Source organism: Aulonocara stuartgranti (assembly GCF_965226115.1).
Source record: "Aulonocara stuartgranti genome assembly, chromosome: 15".
Classification (NCBI taxonomy): domain Eukaryota; kingdom Metazoa; phylum Chordata; class Actinopteri; order Cichliformes; family Cichlidae; genus Aulonocara; species Aulonocara stuartgranti.
Window position 1 is genome coordinate 23,422,260 of NC_138951.1, and position 18,680 is coordinate 23,440,939.

Consider the following 18,680-nt stretch of genomic DNA (forward strand, 5'->3'; position numbering starts at 1 on the left):
TGATTTCCAAACAGGTGAGAGGAAGGAGGAGGGACAACAACGCTGGGAGCAGATCAGCTGCTTCATTCACCGACATTTATAGACAAACTGCCAGTGACTCACAGTTCCAAGCCCATCCGAGGCCATGGAACACCTTTTCAAAAGACGTGAAGAAACAGTGCACGTATCGAAGGGCATTTCCTCGATGCCCATCGATACGTCCAGTGTCAGCTAGACCTGTGTCGCATCATATCGTCTGAGATAATGCCGGTATTCATTTTTAAATGATATAAAATATCATATTGTGGTATGATTGCTATAGCAACTCCATGAGCTTGTGTTCCCTGTGCACACAACAATAAAAAGAGCCCAGGCATGTCTGAGAGGAAGCCTCCAGTATTTGTTTAATGCTGCAGAATCGACTGCAGAACATCCCAGGAAGAAAATATTTTCAAGGTCAAGTTATTTTAGTCATTGTAAAACAAGTGTGAAGCCAGTTATGTTGTACTTAACATTTCCAGGGAAAATACTGTCCACGCTACTTTTGTGCTTACCCATGCAGTCTTATTTCACCTTTTTCATCGGAAAAAGATAAGACATAAATACTGCATACAATGAACACAGTTTTACTGAGTGTTTAGTATTTTTGTCTGTATCATCAGAAATGCTGTTATTGCAAGTGTTCTTTAAATATACTGTCAACAAAAGAAAACTGTTTTTAACTTTCAGTTTTTAACCTCTGATTTTAAACTTACCTGCTCCGAGTTCACTGCCATCACAGCACAGTTAAAATGAGAGAACCATCTCAGTATTTCCGTTGAAACTTTCGTGTTTGTTGACAGAATAAATTCGGCTTGACATGAAAGGCCACTAGAGAGCAAAGTGCACAGACACTCTGAACTCTGACATGATTCCTGAATTCCTACATTTACTTTGTTTAGTGTATTTTGCTCTTTTGATGACCATACAGGGAGTGCAGAATTATTAGGCAAATGAGTATTTTGTCCACATCATCCTCTTCATGCATGTTGTCTTACTCCAAGCTGTATAGGCTCGAAAGCCTACTACCAATTAAGCATATTAGGTGATGTGCATCTCTGTAATGAGAAGGGGTGTGGTCTAATGACATCAACACCCTATATCAGGTGTGCATAATTATTAGGCAACGTCCTTTCCTTTGGCAAAATGGGTCAAAAGAAGGACTTGAGAGGCTCAGAAAAGTCAAAAATAGTGAGATATCTTGCAGAGGGATGCAGCAGTCTCAAAATTGCAAAGCTTCTGAAGCGTGATCATCGAACAATCAAGCGTTTCATTCAAAATAGTCAACAGGGTCGCAAGAAGCGTGTGGAAAAACCAAGGCGCAAAATAACTGCCCATGAACTGAGAAAAGTCAAGCGTGCAGCTGCCAAGATGCCACTTGCCACCAGTTTGGCCATATTTCAGAGCTGCAACATCACTGGAGTGCCCAAAAGCACAAGGTGTGCAATACTCAGAGACATGGCCAAGGTAAGAAAGGCTGAAAGACGACCACCACTGAACAAGACACACAAGCTGAAACGTCAAGACTGGGCCAAGAAATATCTCAAGACTGATTTTTCTAAGGTTTTATGGACTGATGAAATGAGAGTGAGTCTTGATGGGCCAGATGGATGGGCCCGTGGCTGGATTGGTAAAGGGCAGAGAGCTCCAGTCCGACTCAGACGCCAGCAAGGTGGAGGTGGAGTACTGGTTTGGGCTGGTATCATCAAAGATGAGCTTGTGGGGCCTTTTCGGGTTGAGGATGGAGTCAAGCTCAACTCCCAGTCCTACTGCCAGTTTCTGGAAGACACCTTCTTCAAGCAGTGGTACAGGAAGAAGTCTGCATCCTTCAAGAAAAACATGATTTTCATGCAGGACAATGCTCCATCACACGCGTCCAAGTACTCCACAGCGTGGCTGGCAAGAAAGGGTATAAAAGAAGAAAAACTAATGACATGGCCTCCTTGTTCATCTGATCTGAACCCCATTGAGAACCTGTGGTCCATCATCAAATGTGAGATTTACAAGGAGGGAAAACAGTACACCTCTCTGAACAGTGTCTGGGAGGCTGTGGTTGCTGCTGCACGCAATGTTGATGGTGAACAGATCAAAACACTGACAGAATCCATGGATGGCAGGCTTTTGAGTGTCCTTGCAAAGAAAGGTGGCTATATTGGTTGCTGATTTGTTTTTGTTTTGTTTTTGAATGTCAGAAATGTATATTTGTGAATGTGGAGATGTTATATTGGTTTCACTGGTAAAAATAAATAATTGAAATGGGTATATATATCTGTCTCTCAGCTGCTGCCGGGAAACTGTGTGCCAACAGGAAGCAGCAGCTCAGGGTGGGAAAGTTTTAATTGTTACCATAATGACAAAGCTGCACGATAGCCTCAAATCCATGAAAACTAGGAGGTTAATATTTGATGGGTCATTACTTCATGTGTCTTAATCAATTTTATCTGTTATCAATCAAAAGATGGCAGCAGTGCTAAGGGCTTTGTGACTAATTTTGCTCTCCAAGATTATGAAAACAAAATAATCCAACAAACTTTGACTATCCTTGTCACCCTCTCCACCCACAGACGGATGCGAGATAAGCTATACAGCCACAGAGCATTCACTAATTTGTGTCAAACTCTGAGCAACCCCGCTTCATTCATCCCCATTTATACATTTTCCTTTTATGTTAAAAGAACAAGATTTCAACTTCAAGAACATTCCTGTAAAAGACATGTTAAGTTTAATAGAAGGATAAGACAGCCATGTTTTTAAGCCCCCCCCCCAACTTTGTGGAGGCCATTTTGGATTGGCAGACGGCTACATTCATGAAGAAACTGTTTAAACAGTTCAGTGTGAAAGACTTCTGACCTCAACCCCCCTCCACAGCATCCTGACATCTGACAGGAGGTGTCTGCTTCCACAGCTCTCCAAAACCCGATGACGCAATGTTCACACCTACTTCACACCAGGCCTGACCAGCCATGCAGGGGTGAAAACACATCTACATCCATTTTCCCTTCTTTGAGGAATTAACACACTCATTATTAATCAAACTCACAAATAAACATTTTTATGGCTGAAGCAACCTTTAGCAGCCAGATTCCACATCCTGAAAAAAAAAAAAAAAAAAAAAAGCCTTACAAAGCACAGACTGTAATTTGTTCACGAGTAATGTTCAGATGTATTGAGATTTTTGGATGTATTATCACATCAATTCTCCTACAGTATCAATATGTGTATCATTAAATATATTTTTAAAAAGATTCTTTCTTGCTGTACTTCCTTAGCTGCAGTGCAGATTGAGTATGAACAAAGTGACTGTGGATAAAATAACAACTGTGGGTGTTTACAGAGGTAAACTACTACTACTACTACTACTACTACTACTACTACTACTACTACTACTACTACTACTACTACTACTACTACTACTACTACTACTACTCGCAGTTTGGCCAGCTTGTCTTGTAAGACTGGTTGTTGCTATGACAACAGAGAAGATGCTCCACACAGAATTCTCAGGCATGGCTAGCAAGCGTTAAAGCAGTGCCTATGTGTGGATCGTACGTAGCTGCATAGCGTTGTAAATAAGCAAGGTTAGACAGAACACAGCCTCAGTCCCATGACGCCATAACTGAGTAAACAAGTGGCTTTATGTAAACTGTCTCAGGGCAAACCAGTCAGCCGTAGCACAAAATGCACGTTAACCTGCAGGAAAAGAAAGCTGTTGTGCTGCTAACATCAGGTAAACTTGGTAGCGCCGAGTGGCCATAGTGCCAAATATTCAGTGACATTTAAAATCAATGAAATGTTAATGAAAGAAAAAAAATAAAGGGTCTTAAATACACAAGCAGGATTTATATGGCCAATGATTAACATCCTCTGTCAGACATGACTCAATTTTGACTGTTAAGGAGTATTTATAAGACTTGGTCATAATAAAGTTGGTTATTCTAGCCATTTCAAGCACGGGAGAGAATATCAAAAAAGCTGCAGGTTAAACTCCAGCTGCTCATCAACAGCCGAGTTAATCATTTATCAAAAAGATGAAAACAAACAAAACGAGGAGCACCATGATACCTCCCACCTTTAAAGAAAACACGCTGAAGCGAAAACCTAAAGACATCCATTATGTTTATTCAAGCAGAAATGAAAAGAACTGTTGCTTGGTAAATTTTTGCATTTTTATATAATACTAAAGATCTATTTGGGAATTTGGGTTGTTGAATTATGATTACTGGAATGTTTAATACAACAAACTCCATTAAAATCCATTTAAACTACTAAAACAAGTTTAAATATCTACTTATAGATGCAGTTTATACCCTTTCAAAACTTTCTGTATTGAGCATTTGTCTCGTTTGAGGTCTTAAATGGAACAAATAACATGTTGAATTTGTTAAATGTGTAGATTTAACAGTAGTTTTCATGGCTTACAGTTTGCATTTTTAATATACATGTAAAAACAACCTACTGGGCAGTTAAACGTGAAAATACCCTCAGCCCTTATTTTTTTTTTAAACCATTGTCTCAGGGTGAGCCAATTTTACAAGCAGTCTTTAAATAATCCTAACTCTGTTATAATTTGTCCTAGAGGCAAAATTCAAACAGTTTCAGAAAGAAGAGAATAAAGGTTTTAAGAGTGTCACTGCTACTGCTATATAGACCAAAAACTCCACTGTGTCTAGATTTTAGTATGCGCTCTACCATTCTGGGCTAGAGAGAAAACTGAAATGATTCCTGAAAGATGAGAATTACTTTATAATTTTGCAGTCAAAAATCACAAGTCCAGTTGGCTTGTGTGATACTCGGGTGATAAAGGTCAGATATCTCCTCAGAAACTTTCTGTACTGAAGGTTTATCCCTGTCGAGGTCTCAGTCACCTCTTCATTACAACAAATGACACGTGTTGAGTCGTTGAAGCGCAAAGATGGAGTCCGGACCCGACACTCCCCAACTGGGTGAAACAAAAGGAATCTTTACACCACCACCCAAAAACAACAGGACGAGGGTGGAGGGCTGCAAGGAAAAGTGGTAAAAGAGCAATGAGGCTATTCATAGCTTGACTAGGCCTCTGTCAAACCCTGCACTATATCTCACACACACACACACACACACACACACACACACACACACACACACACACACACACACACACACACACACTTCATCTGAGGGGTGTGAGGCAGCCTTCTGTCGAACAAACACCATTCAAGAGGAAAAAGGATTTCCTTGAGCACCGTGTAGATCTGCCCTCAAAAACTAAACAAATGGGAACTGTGGCAGTTGACTGAGTGAAAAGCAGAGCAGGCCTACTGTATCAGTGATTTATATCAAACTTTAATATTTATCTTATTATTTACAAGTAGTGGTGTAAAGTTATTGTGTTTTAACAGTAACCATTCAGGAGTATGAGGCATAGTTATGTTATATTTAGCACTTATTTCAATCACATCCAGAAAAAGTCTACACTTGACCCCACCCTAGACTCTTTAACTTTAGTATATTTATTATATTTAATGAAATCATTACCTTTATACATGTATACTTTTACTTCATAGAACACACACACACATGTTGGTCAAAAGCTTCAGAAGTCCCAGAGATAACCACATAAAGAATTTAGGGTTAAAACTCACTTCTGTGCACCGATTCTGAAAAACAAGGAATCACACCTACAAGGTGAGCCTGGTATCAAAGGTGAAATGCATAAAAAGGAGACATTTCATATACGATAAATTGTTTTGACCATCCAACTACTCCACATGGAAAACGCACTTCGAAGTTTTCGAATTAGTCAACTGACCCTGACATAAGGTGGAAAACTTGAGACCTCTCATAATAGAGCAAAATCCATCTCAAAACACTTAAAAACATAATGTGTTCACGGGTGAATTTCTAAAGGGCTGCTGCCAGTGGTGTATCACTGTTTTTGAACCAATCAGACAAATGTCAATAATTCAGTTTAATTAGTGAGAGATATCAGCTAAACAGCTGAATTGAAGTAAAAGTAAGTAAAGTTTACGGGGGTCAGTTTCTGGTTTTGCAGCCTGTCTAGTAAACAGTACGCTGCGTGATCGGTGTATTTGGATATCTGGACCTGCTGATATAGCTAACGTGACTCGAGACACTCTCTCTACTGAGCGACCCAAAAGTTGCTCACAGATGGACAAAAGGCAGGAAGAGGGCCTCAATGGAGATATTCCGGCTGCTTCCTGTGATTCACCGCTCTTCCCTGGGTGAACTCAACTTCACTGATAAGAAACTAAGAGAAAAAAAAGAAGAAGAAAAAAAAAAAAAAGAAACATCCACCAGCTGGTTCAGTCTTTGATCAAAATCACACTCCTCGACAATCAGCACTTCTCATTTAAATCCATCTGGTTAGAGCTGGTGCTATTACCAGGGTAACATTTATTCATGACCGAACAGCACTCTCTGCAAACATCCAATAACACCACAAACTACAATCTATCCGTCCACACTAGCCCGGATAGATTTGAAAATGACATTTTCAACTGAAAACGCTCCGCATCCACACTAGCGTTTTCAGTCTTTTCAGAGTCGTGCATCCACACTGAAACAGATGAAAACGCTTACGTTCCAGTCCTGCGCAAAAGCAAGTGAGAATTAAAGAATTTGAAGAAAAGCTATCTGGAGCATGTACAGACTGATATTCATCTTTTTTTAGGGCTGTCAAAATTGAGAGCAATCCAAGCAACCACTGCAATGCCCTCCCCTACCTTTGTTTATTTGGTCACATGACTGCATCACATGACTAAAATACATCATCGTTTTAGAAAGTCTGCATTTTCGTGTGTCCAAACTGCGACAGGACATCTGCGTTTTGAAATGTATGCGTTTTCGGGAGCGTTTTCAAAATGCTGCATTTTTCCTTGAGGAAAACGCCGTCTCAGGCTACGTCCACACGTACCCGGGTATTTTTGAAAACGCAGATTTTTCTATGCGTTTGCACCTTTCATCCACACGTAAACGGCATTTTCGGTCACTGAAAACGGAGATTTCTAAAAACGCCTGCCAGGGTGGATATTTTCGAAAACTCCGTTTTTGCATTTACATGTGGACGAGGTAAACAGAGAAAATGCAGCGTCAAAGGTGTGCGGCACACTGTGCGCACTGTGAATTTCTACAATACTGTTACTGTTACTTGTACTCTCTGTAGTGTTTAAATGCTTACATATACACACACAGTTACTGTGCCTCCACACATATGACTCGGTTCTGCTTCTATGCCCCATCCTTGTTTACCATTTCCCACCGAGGCTTCTAGACTTTTGATTGGCCAACATTTCTACACGGTTAGGAATATATCGCCACCTGTTGCTTTGGCATGTTCTTAGCAGCGTTTTCCTTCATTTCTGCGTTTACATGTGGATGGAATTATTTTTTAAAACGAAAACGGAAAATCTCCGTTCTCAAAAATACCCGTGTACGTGTGGACGTAGCCTCAGTGTGGACGGGAGGTCAAAACGGAGAGAAAACGATGCGTTTTCAAACGAAAACGCATTAGTGTGGACGTAGCCTAAGAATGAAAAGAGTTATCAATATCTTTGGCTACGTGAATCATCAATCACTTGTTGATAGCAGAACAATCAGTTTTCTTTTTTGCTCATTTATCTTACTTTAACCAATCAATTTGATTAAAGTAAGATAAATTTAAGACTTAATGATACTCTGAAGAAAATTGTGACAAACTGTTGAATAAACGAGATAAATTCTCAGGCAGAACACTCAAACTTTGAACACCCGATCCTAAAAGTAATTTCTAAAGGTTACTGATGCTGTTTTGCTGTCGTTCTTTCTTTATTCTACCCATGAATTTCGGTTGATATGATGAATTATCATAGGTCGTAACCCAACATGTCCTTCTCAATATTCACAACAAGCTACTTCATGCAAGTTGATTTATCAAATCAGCTTCATCGGAAGTGTGAGAAAAACACTGTAACCAAAACACAAAGTGCCTTGAAGTGCCGCTTTCTGCTAGCAGCATGGATGGTATGAGCATCCAGTTCAACACATTTTGAAACTTCAACTGCTAAGTCAGGGAAAAGGAAAGAACAAAAAAATAAAATAAAAATCAGAGACCCTTACTTTGAATGTCTAAGATGTGAACATCTTAGGCAGATTAGATTTTTACACTGACCATATGATGGAAAGCCAGACACAAGCAGAGCAAACGCAGCAGATTAAAGATTTCATTTTGTCAATGAAGTGCATCTTTGATAAGAATTTTACCCCCAGCCCAGACTGTCTTATGCTCTTTACGCGGGACTACACTGATTAAAGGTCGTCGTCCCCGCTAAACAAACATGATGATGTGGATGTCGCGTCCTCCTTATCGAAAACAAAAGTTTCGGTTATCTCGTCTTACTGGATGAGACATTGTTTATTTGGATTCATTCCAGCTGAGTTTAAACAGTGAAAACCTGCCAAACTTCACTCGTGTGAGTCTGGATACACAAGAAGACGATCGTTTTCTTTTAATTTGATGATGTGTTGAAAGTCAGTGACAGGCTCCTCAAAAACACTTTCGACTGGATTACGTTACAGAAGCTCATTTTCAGCCATGTAATCCTGGATTTATTTCACATGCCATTTGATAAATGGCCATCCTAAAAAAAGTACCCGTCAATGCAAAATCCATTTATTTGTGATTAAAGCAGTTTACTTGTGTCACAAATCACAATCTTGCAGACGTTGCAAAAACTGTGAAGTTAACTTTTAAAATTGATTAAACTGTGAGTGAACTAGACCTACCACAGCTCAGTGAGCAACCTGCCAAATTCAGAGTCTGTGGGAAACTAAATTACAGTCCGACTTTGTCTGCTTCTGTTTCAACTTGTTCCTCAATCTGTAGCTTTGTCTCTGCATAAAACAAATCAGGGGTGGATACAAGAAGCTAAAAAGACACTGCGTTGCATTTAAGCTTGAAGAATTGGTTTGGGTTTCAAGAGCCTCTCTGCTACTCGCTGTGTGAGAGACTGAAGCGCCACCACAAACCTCAACAGCAACCTCCTCACTGTTCTTTGGTTTATAAATCCAGTAACGGGAATTCACTTGAGTCTGTTTGATTTACAGGTGCGCTCATAACTGACAGGCAGGTAGCCATTCAAACTGCCTGACATATTGTTAGGACAGGTATGCTGTTCTTTGACTTACATCATTAATACAATATTGGGGAAAATTATCAAAATCCTCATTTAGGTTCAAACAAAAATCTTTATTTGGTCGTGAAGTAGAAATTATCAATTTATTTCAAGTTTTTTCCAGGCATTAACCATATCATGATGTACAATACTGGATCATTATGCACTTCTGAATCTTTATTTAGACACATGCTGTTTGCACAAACAGAAGCTCAGGTAAACACAACAAAGCTTGTGGAACAAACCTGCAGTGTCCCTTGTCTTCTGCCACATAATCCCCTTCATTTGTTTTTGATCAAGTTCATTCCCTGGCCCGTTACACTTCAGCTTTAAATGCTGTGTCAGTGCCTCTGTTACTAATGTAGCTCAACATCAGCAGTCCAGAAACATGATATAAATTAATCCAAATATGAATTAATATCTCAGGTCACATGACTGAAGCGTCCACTCAAATAACTATTCAGAAACAGTGACCTTCACTGAAAGTCAAATCATCACCAGCTTTTCTAAACAGGCACCAGCACAGTAAGGTAACACACTGATCACCTTAATTAGGAAACACTCCATAGAGCCCCTTTAATGTCTCATTTTTAATGTTCTTGATTATTTTATAATATTATTATTCCGATAGACTGTTTAAGTTTAGCCTTCAACTAAAGCATTGGTTTCTCAATGATCATTGGCCAACACTGGTCTGTCTGTTCCTGTACTAACTACCAATAATTATGCTCTTTGGAAGTCATGTGACCCATTTAAAACGACTCTCTTTAAACTGAATCCAAGAATACAACAAAGAAGTTTCCCCGAGTCACCAAAGACATGTGGTGGTGAAAATGATCAATGTAATCTGACCAGATTGCAGATAACAGATGTTTCCAGCTCCTGCTCATGGCCCACACTTTTAAAGTCTGATTAAAATGGGTTTCACGAGTGACAGCTGTAATCTAGATGGTTTTTGGGGGTTTTGCTTTTTTTAAAGAGTCGGGAGGAAGCTCTTTGTTAGATAAAATTCCTCAAACTGAAACCACAGTGATGCTGATTTCTGGCAGCTTTCTGCTGATCGACATTTTTAGAGATAAAATTGTTTATTTTGGCCAAAAAGCATCGAGAGGAAGAGGAGGGTCAAAGAGTCAATGTCCATGTTAACAATCTGATTTTACAGACTCTGCATTTCCAACCAGTCGGATTTAAAACTTGAAACTAAATACTGTTCAAGTCAGTGAGTTTGTTACAACCAGTTTTACAGCCCAAACAGGAAAATCTTATCAGTTACATACATTCATAAAGACGTCATTAATTTTGTCAAAGAAGTTTGGGTGCTTGTAAAATAACCAGCTGGAAACTACTTTGACAATAAAACTCTCAGTAACTTTATAGCATCCAAAACAAAAACATGAAGTGATCCATTGTGTTTTTGGATTACAAACTAAATTACGGTATTTGGGGTTGTTAGTTGAACAAAAAACAAACAAAGAACACTTCTGTGAAGCATGTTTGACTCCTGTCAAAAAAAAAAAGAAATCTACACAAATGTTATCATTTTGATTTTTTTTAATGAACTGGTAATTCTCCTCAATTCCACGAAAACACCAACAGAAGTCTTCTTTAATCATAAAAATTAGCTTGAAACTCAAATATATTCAATTCAGCAACAAAGGAGGCAAAGAAAAGAAGGAAACGATCATGTGTGAGAAGCAAGGACACAAGACAATGTTTGGCATTTTAGCTTGAAAAATTATTTAGTTTAAAGTTACACTCAACTAACTATACGATGGGAAGTATATCTTGGGGCCAAAATCAGGATATAAGTGTATATAATACTGACTTGTGTTTCCATTTCCAAACTCATCAGGCACTATTGGTGCCTGGTTAAAGCATGCGAGCGGTGAAGTTTAACAGAATAATGGAGTTTTTGTTCAAGAACAAGCAATAAAAATATTGATTCCACCCATTCCCCCTGAAGAAAAAACAAGGCATGAAGTTCAAAGGGAGCAGGAAGGAAAAAAAAATAAACGTCAATTTTTACAGGAAGAAACTTCCAGCAGCCATCTGCTGCAACCAGTTGGGGGCGAGGGGATCAATACCATATGCTGAATTCAAGGCCCAATACTGACTTAAAAAAGAGAAGAAGTGATTCAAGAAACAAACAACGCTGTAACTGCGTTAAATACGTTAGCTTGCTGTTACCCATTCCCTATGTAGTTTCCTCCAGTCTACTTGTTGTTCATTGACTTTTATTTCCCGCGCACCTCTCCATAAAGAGGTCATTGACCTCATATTTAGAGTGTGCCAACCGTCTAACCAGCCTGTCGTCATGTGTAACTACACCTGTCGGGAGTAGGGCGGTATGTGGATCTGTCTGAACATGTTCAGTTAATTCCCTGAGACGTATGTTTACCAGTGAGTGACAGCTGTTTGATCAGCCTGCACAGAAACATGGGCTAGACTCTTATTGTACCCTCACTGTATTTATTGTAAGCATTTATTTATAGGTCACACATTTCTTCAGTTAGAACAAGGGAACATGGTGTTGGAGGACTGCTCACATTTACATGAGACTAAACACTGATGAGCTAAGAGCTTTAAGGCTGTACTTGCAGTACTCTCGTCCTTGCAAGGTTCATCAAGTTTTACAAGATTTTAATGTTGATTTAAATAGAAGAGAAAGCATGAAAGCAATGGTTTGATTAGAAGATGAAACAGAAGCATTTCAGATGAAATGTATGAAAACACAGCCTATAAATCTACTACCCAACATTTAATAACTAGAAATATTCCTGATGGTTAAAGATGGATAAAAATTGTGTCTTTAAGCCCAATTTTTTTTCCCTAAATGTGCCTGACCTCCACTACGAGCTGGTGGGCCACACTTGCATTCCAACCTGTAGCAGGTGGAGAACTGCTGACGCTATGCTGAGCTCAATGCTGCAGAGGCGAGCAGCGACTACCATGAAAACTGCTGAACAAGATGGAGTTGGAGTGCGATCTCCAGAGTAGAACAAGAACTATAACCACCATCTGCGGTCCAAGATGTTGGAGATGGCGTCTGTGACCACTGACCACTCAAGCAAGATACTCGAGACAGTGGACTGACATCAAGGACCGCCGTAACAGCAATCCAAGCAGGCTCCTCGTCGGGAAACACGAGAAGGGAAGGACCCTTTAACCTGCTTAGCAACACAACTTTCAAATTAAGGGCAAGTTGTTTGCCCACTACTAAACTGTCTGTCTGAGACAACATGATCAATAAATAAATGAGACCTGATGACACAATTCTTACCCACCTTTAATCATTAGGAACATTTCTAGCTATGGAAAGTTAGGTAATAGATTTTTTTATTTTACAGGAGGATGGACCGATTTAGGGCTGGGCCATAACATACATTCATGGTAATACCGGTGTAATGTTGGGCAACGATAGGAAAATGAAATATCGCGATAGAATGTGGGTAAAACGCGCATGCGCAGTGCCTTTGTTTTCATATGCACATGGCGGAAAAAGCATAGCGTCGAAAGCAGATCGTTGATTGAAACGGATGAATCAGAACTGGTTTGTAAAAATGCTGCAACTTCAGTGGTGTGGAACTGGTTTAGCTTTCGTCCGTCAGATACACAACAAAGCACTATTTTTGGTAGAGTGTGCTAGCCGGCCGTCGTTATTACCGTGTTTTTTTGGAAAATACGGCACACTTAAAATCAATCCTTTGATTTTTCTGAAAATCGTCAGCGCCCCTTATAATCCCGTGTGCCTTATGTATGAATTCTGGTTGTGTTTACTGACCTCAAAACGATTTTATGTGGTACATGGTGCTCGAAAATCTGTCAAATGTTTTAGTACGACTTTGCTAAACTACAAACCCGCACAGCTTGATGGATTGTCAGAGCATTACGGCTATTGTAGGCAGGAGCCTCGCGGAGTGATACGTACTGTGCTTCAACATAATATTACCGTATTGTGTGTGTATAACCTCTTTTTAAGTTTTGTGGATATTATACATGGTTATGCTGAGGATATGTCGGCCAATTTCCACCGGAAATGCCTTTTTGGTTAAACTGTCAGCAAGGAATTTGCACTGTTACATTTTTATATAACTTTAATGCACATAAAAAAAACAGCTGCTTGTTTAAGTGAAAATACATTGATGGGGGGTTTTTTTTTGCACTAATAAAGTTGTGGAGTTGTAAAGTATTTTGTCTAGTGTCAATTATATCGTCAGTTATCACAAATCTTCAAATGTATATCGTGATAAATATTTTTGGTCATATTGCCCTGCTCTAGACTGATTATTGGGTTGTTATTTGTTTTCAGAGAATGCATATGGTATCATTTATTCACCTAGACACAAGTCTACACATGCCTTACTACAGTCACAAAGGCAATGAAATCCTGTGGGAAACACTGATAAAAAAAAAACTGGATGTGCCCCCTGGTGGCCACTGAAAGGGATCCATGTTTAAGAGACTTCCTCAATGACTTGACTTTTTAGGCCTGGAAGCTGTCCTTTTTTCTATACAGTCTATGTAAAAAGACAGCAAAACTAAGAGCAGAGGAATAAGAAACCAGAGTGACTGAAAAAATGGCTTGAGTTGGAGGTCAGGTGGAGAAATTCATTGGAAGCCTGCTTGTGATTTTACAGTCAAGATGACTGAACGTACTTTCCATGAAAAGAACCTCTAGCTTGGATCGCATGAGTCGAGCAAAGATACCTAATACACACCCCGACTGCCTTCACTCAGCGGCAGCAATCCACTCTGTCAATACTACAGCAGGATCAGAGCCAACAACACATCTCATTTCTAAGCTTCTGTTTGCCACTTTACAAACTCATGTCTTTTTAACTTTGGAAAATAAAGGAAAATTATCCTGATAACCACTTTGACAGTTAAGTAAACAACTCCATTATTTTCTAAGAAAACAAAACAAAACACTTTGAAGCCTTTCAAATGTAAAATCTGAGGTTTTTCACTGTCATTTGCCATCAAACCATGGGACTGACGCTCACGTGTCTGTCATTCATTTTCACGCAGAACAAAGTCACATAGTCAGATTTGGTTTAATAGCACCTCCAGCATCACGTTGACCTTTTCACCCAGCACATGACAGGAGGCCCACCACTTTACTGCATTTAGCTCTGCACTGTCTTTACTGCTAAATGGCCAGTGCGCATGTGAATGACTGTATGTGTGCATACTGAAGCAAAGCTAGACTGAATGGTTTTCTCTCAGCAGTGTAATAAACGCATACAAACACAGGCTGAGATGCTCCACAATGACCCAGGGAGGTAAAATTACAAATCATCTTCTTCTTCTTCTTCTTCTTATTATTATTATTATTATTATTATTATTATTATTATTATTATTATTATTATTAAAAATAAAAACATAGGACAACTTTTACAGAGATTTGATATTGGTTTAAAGAGTTTGATAAGAATGTCATTACACCTTGGTATGTAAGTCTTTTTTCACTTATGGTATGAATATAAAGACATTCTGGCAGGAAAATGTCCTGCGTTGTTTCTTTTGTTTTGTTTTTAAATAAACAGTTTTTCAGAGTAGGATTGGAATACAGGAAAATGCACAGTAAGGCAACAGAGGCTCACTGACTTGGCTAATTATCCCAGTCTGCTTAGTTTACCTCAGATATCAGACTATTAATACATTAATAACTCCCAGGTTATCAAACTTATCAACTTCAGAGGGGTTAAAAGGTCGAAAATACAATTAAAATAGTTTCCCTGAACTTGTTCCTAAATTTTCCTATAATGGGTCATTTTACACAGGAATTTTCTGTTTTTTCCAGGAAAGCTACATACTGGCCTTTTAAAACCATGGCGATAAACTGCTTTTCAATAAAGTACTTTATGCATTTATGATGAAAATTGAATAATATAATAAAATTAATAATAAAAACAATAAAATGATAGTCATCTGCTAAGAGTCACGTCCCGGTAGGTTAAAACAGTGTGAGTGTCGTTTTATGGCAGATGTGCTAACAGGTCATGCCTGTTTATTGCTTAACAACACTGTTAGTGATGAATATGAATACTTGGCTCAGTGAATGTGGGAGTGCAAATCCCACAGTCAGTAAACAACACTGTAACCACCACAGAGTGTTTCCTTATCAGACAGTCTGTCAGCCAACAATGTTCAAGTTAAATTAACCTGCACTATACTTGGGATTTAAGGGATTTTTTTGTTTGTTTTAATTTGTGTTTCGACTGTGTTCATTTTTCAGTCACATTCTTAAATACAAACTAAAATTATATTGCAAAATAACAATAATCAAGTTTTCAAGTATATTCTCAAGTAGAATTTCTGCATTCTTACTTAAATGTGCTTTAGAAATGCTTTTCACATAATAAATGTTTCTTATTGCCAGTGTTTATATGACGAGTAACTAAATTAAATAAATTAAAATGTTAGACCTTCCTGAGAATCTTAGGTACCTCTCTTTGCTTAGAAATGTAGCCCACTAAATAGTAACTTCAAACAACAACATGAACGCCACAAAAAGAGAAAAAAACTGATTTGGCTTCACACTGGCTTTTAAAAGTTTCAATGTTAGAGAACAAGAAAGAGAATAAGTTAATATCAAAAAGCCATCGTCTACATAAACCGTGCATTTTATTTATATAGGGTGTTTAGTTTTTTGGTATCAAATGAAAACCCAGCCATGTGGCCATGTAGTAAAATATGAGCAGATATGGTTGGCTTCTATATCCAATCTCAGGGGCTTACATGGTAACCATAGCCTAAATCCAAATATCCAATCAATTCAGGATTATTTTAGCACCATGTCTTTCTCTCTTATGGTCTCTAAACGTCACCAGATTTACACAGCATAGGCAAGTTATTGCTATCTAGCCAACTATATATTACTTTCTAACACTGTTCGCCACTGTCGGGGCTAATGCTACTTCCCTTAGTAAATGAGGGTGTTGTTAAGAACACCTTTGTGGCTGCACTTAGACAACTTTTAATACTACAAAATGATTATTTTCATAAATATAAACAAAATGTAATTAGAAATACATTAATATACAATCCACTATCATCTACATATTGGCAAATCTACAAACATGAGAGCCATGCATTATAAACTATTCAACCATGTAGCTAGGTTTACCTGACTACTACAATACTTTTGCTTTTTTAAAGGTAACATATACTTTTATCAGCTCATGGTGTAAAAATCAAGTTTTTTCCCCATTTTTGTTATTTAAGGGTACTTTGCAAACAGGACTGCAAGCTTCCAGTAGTACAGGTCTACTACATCATACACAACACAAACAGAAGTAAAACATATCAATAAAAGGAAGAAATAGTAGAAAACCTATTATTAGATTATAGTAAAATATTCAAACAATTTCAGATATTTTAAGAAAAATTATATTTACCTGTTGTATGTGAATTTAGCTCTGACTAAATATATACATGCTGTAAACTCCTTAAATCTAAAAGCAAACATTCCTCCAAGACACAAGCTTCCCAATTAGCTATAAACTAGAAACGTCTTTAAAAATATTAATTTTTAAAAAGAAAAAAACACACATAAAAGTAGTAGATTTTACTGTTTGCAGTTTATGGGACCGACACTGATCCATAAAGATCAAGAAAACTCCTGCATGACAAGTAGGTTAAGGCCGGGAAAAGCAGAACTTTACAGTTAGCCATTAACTCTCCTCTCTGCCCCCCAAAGAACCGCTAATTCCCTCCGAAAAGTGCCCCCACCCCACTACCACTCCCACCCACTGGATGTAGTTAGTTCCTACTCTTCAGCAGCCTTACCTCTCATCCACTCCACCACTTGTTGCGGGTTCCACTTGCTCACTGCTTCCATTTTTCTCCAAAGCGCTGGGAGCACCAGGGTTTAATTTAACTCCAGAACCAGCGAGACGAATCCGTTAATGGGACATGATTTTATCACAGAAAAGAACACAAGAGGTCCGTTACAGCACAGAGACACACAGTGAAACAACGACCCAACAGTCCGCCACTCACTGACGGACTGCCTGCCTGCTGCTCTGTGGTGGCTGGTTAGCAGCGCGCGGAGCAGGTGTCAGGTTACCATTGCTTTGACCACGCCCCGTTATTCCTTTACCTCCAATCGCATGAGTATATGCGAGGCCGTAGTTAACTTTTGTGGGGAAGGGGGGAGTGTTGTATGGAATGCCATTTATGTCAACATTAAACGATCAGATTATATATATATATATATATATATATATGTATTAGAGATGGCACGATACCACTTTTTTATGTCCGATACCGATACCGATATCATAAATTTGGATATCTGCCGATACCGATATGAATCCGATATAGTGTTTTTTAATCAACAAAACTGTTTTTTAAAATATCTTGCTGCATTTTGCAAGTCTGCAAGTTCATACTCAAGTTTAAAACAACAACTACACTAAAGCTATTCTGTTATACCTGTATACAAAAAAAATATTTCATAGTTCAGCAATACTGATCAATCTAATAAACTTAGACCTACACCATCCTCCCTATTCTGGTATTTTAAAGAGTACTTAGCGTAAATATTAAGCAACCTAACTAATAGGGTTCCAACTCCCAGCAACAACAAAAATAAATAAATAAAAAATAGGGAACCACCCCTCACGCGCCACCCCATGATGCTTAATCGACGTAATCAACCTTAATTTGATGCAGTGTGAAAAAAAAATGCACAGAAATCAATTATTTTTCAAGAAATATTAAATAGATTCAACATCTTTCTTCAACAAAATTGCAGACTGCACAGATGGTACCTTCCCAAAGGAAAATGTACTATAGCTTACTAGGGTATATATATTAGACTTAATAGTCACTATATACAGTAATTGACTTCTATTCATTTTACATCAAATTAAAACTTTGGGTGTCAGATAATTATTTATTAAAAGCTCGACATTTTAAATGAGAATAAGAAAGAAAAGTATGTCTTTGTGCCCCCTTTTCCCTGTTCATGCCCTATCGGCCCCCTTGGCTAAACTTTGCTAGATCCGCCCCTGCACAGTTACCAGCGTCAGCTACGTAGAAAAAGATCCTGGTGTAGAAAGAAATATTAAATAAATTCTAACAACAGCTTATCAAGCTTAAACGTGCTGCTGTTGTTCAGCCACTGGTTTCCTCTTTCTGGTGCAAAGTGGACCAAAAACAAACAAGAGAGACGGACTCGCAAAAGCCGATCAGCTGATCAGTTTCACGATTGAAGTAGCAGCCGGAGAGCGAGAGGCAGTCGCTTGTTAAGCTTAACGTGGGAATGCTTTACAAACATTCAGAGATGGACTTACACACTTGCTTTACTTCTCTCGGGGATAACTTTGTCGGAGATGAAATGCCAGGTTGCTAGCGAAGCTCCACATGCTATCCAGGCCACAGCCACTGCTCCGACGTGCTAACGTTCTGAGGTGAGTTACAGCGTGTTGCAAGTTTTGTGAGGTGCTTTCATGATATTTAATGGATCGGATTACATTTTTTATTTTTCTCCGATATCCGATCCA

General features: G+C 38.7%; 1 protein-coding gene across 1 annotated transcript in view; it reads right to left on the bottom strand.

The window, feature by feature from the left end:
- cnksr3 (cnksr family member 3) overlaps positions 1–17,205 on the bottom strand; it is a 46,453-nt gene extending 29,248 nt beyond the window's left edge. Inside the window, exon 1 of the mRNA XM_082504674.1 lies at positions 16,960–17,205. Coding sequence (XP_082360800.1) covers positions 16,960–17,011 — 52 coding nt within the window. The 5' untranslated portion in view covers positions 17,012–17,205. The remainder of the gene's footprint in view (positions 1–16,959) is intronic.
- Positions 17,206–18,680: the final 1,475 nt, after the last annotated feature.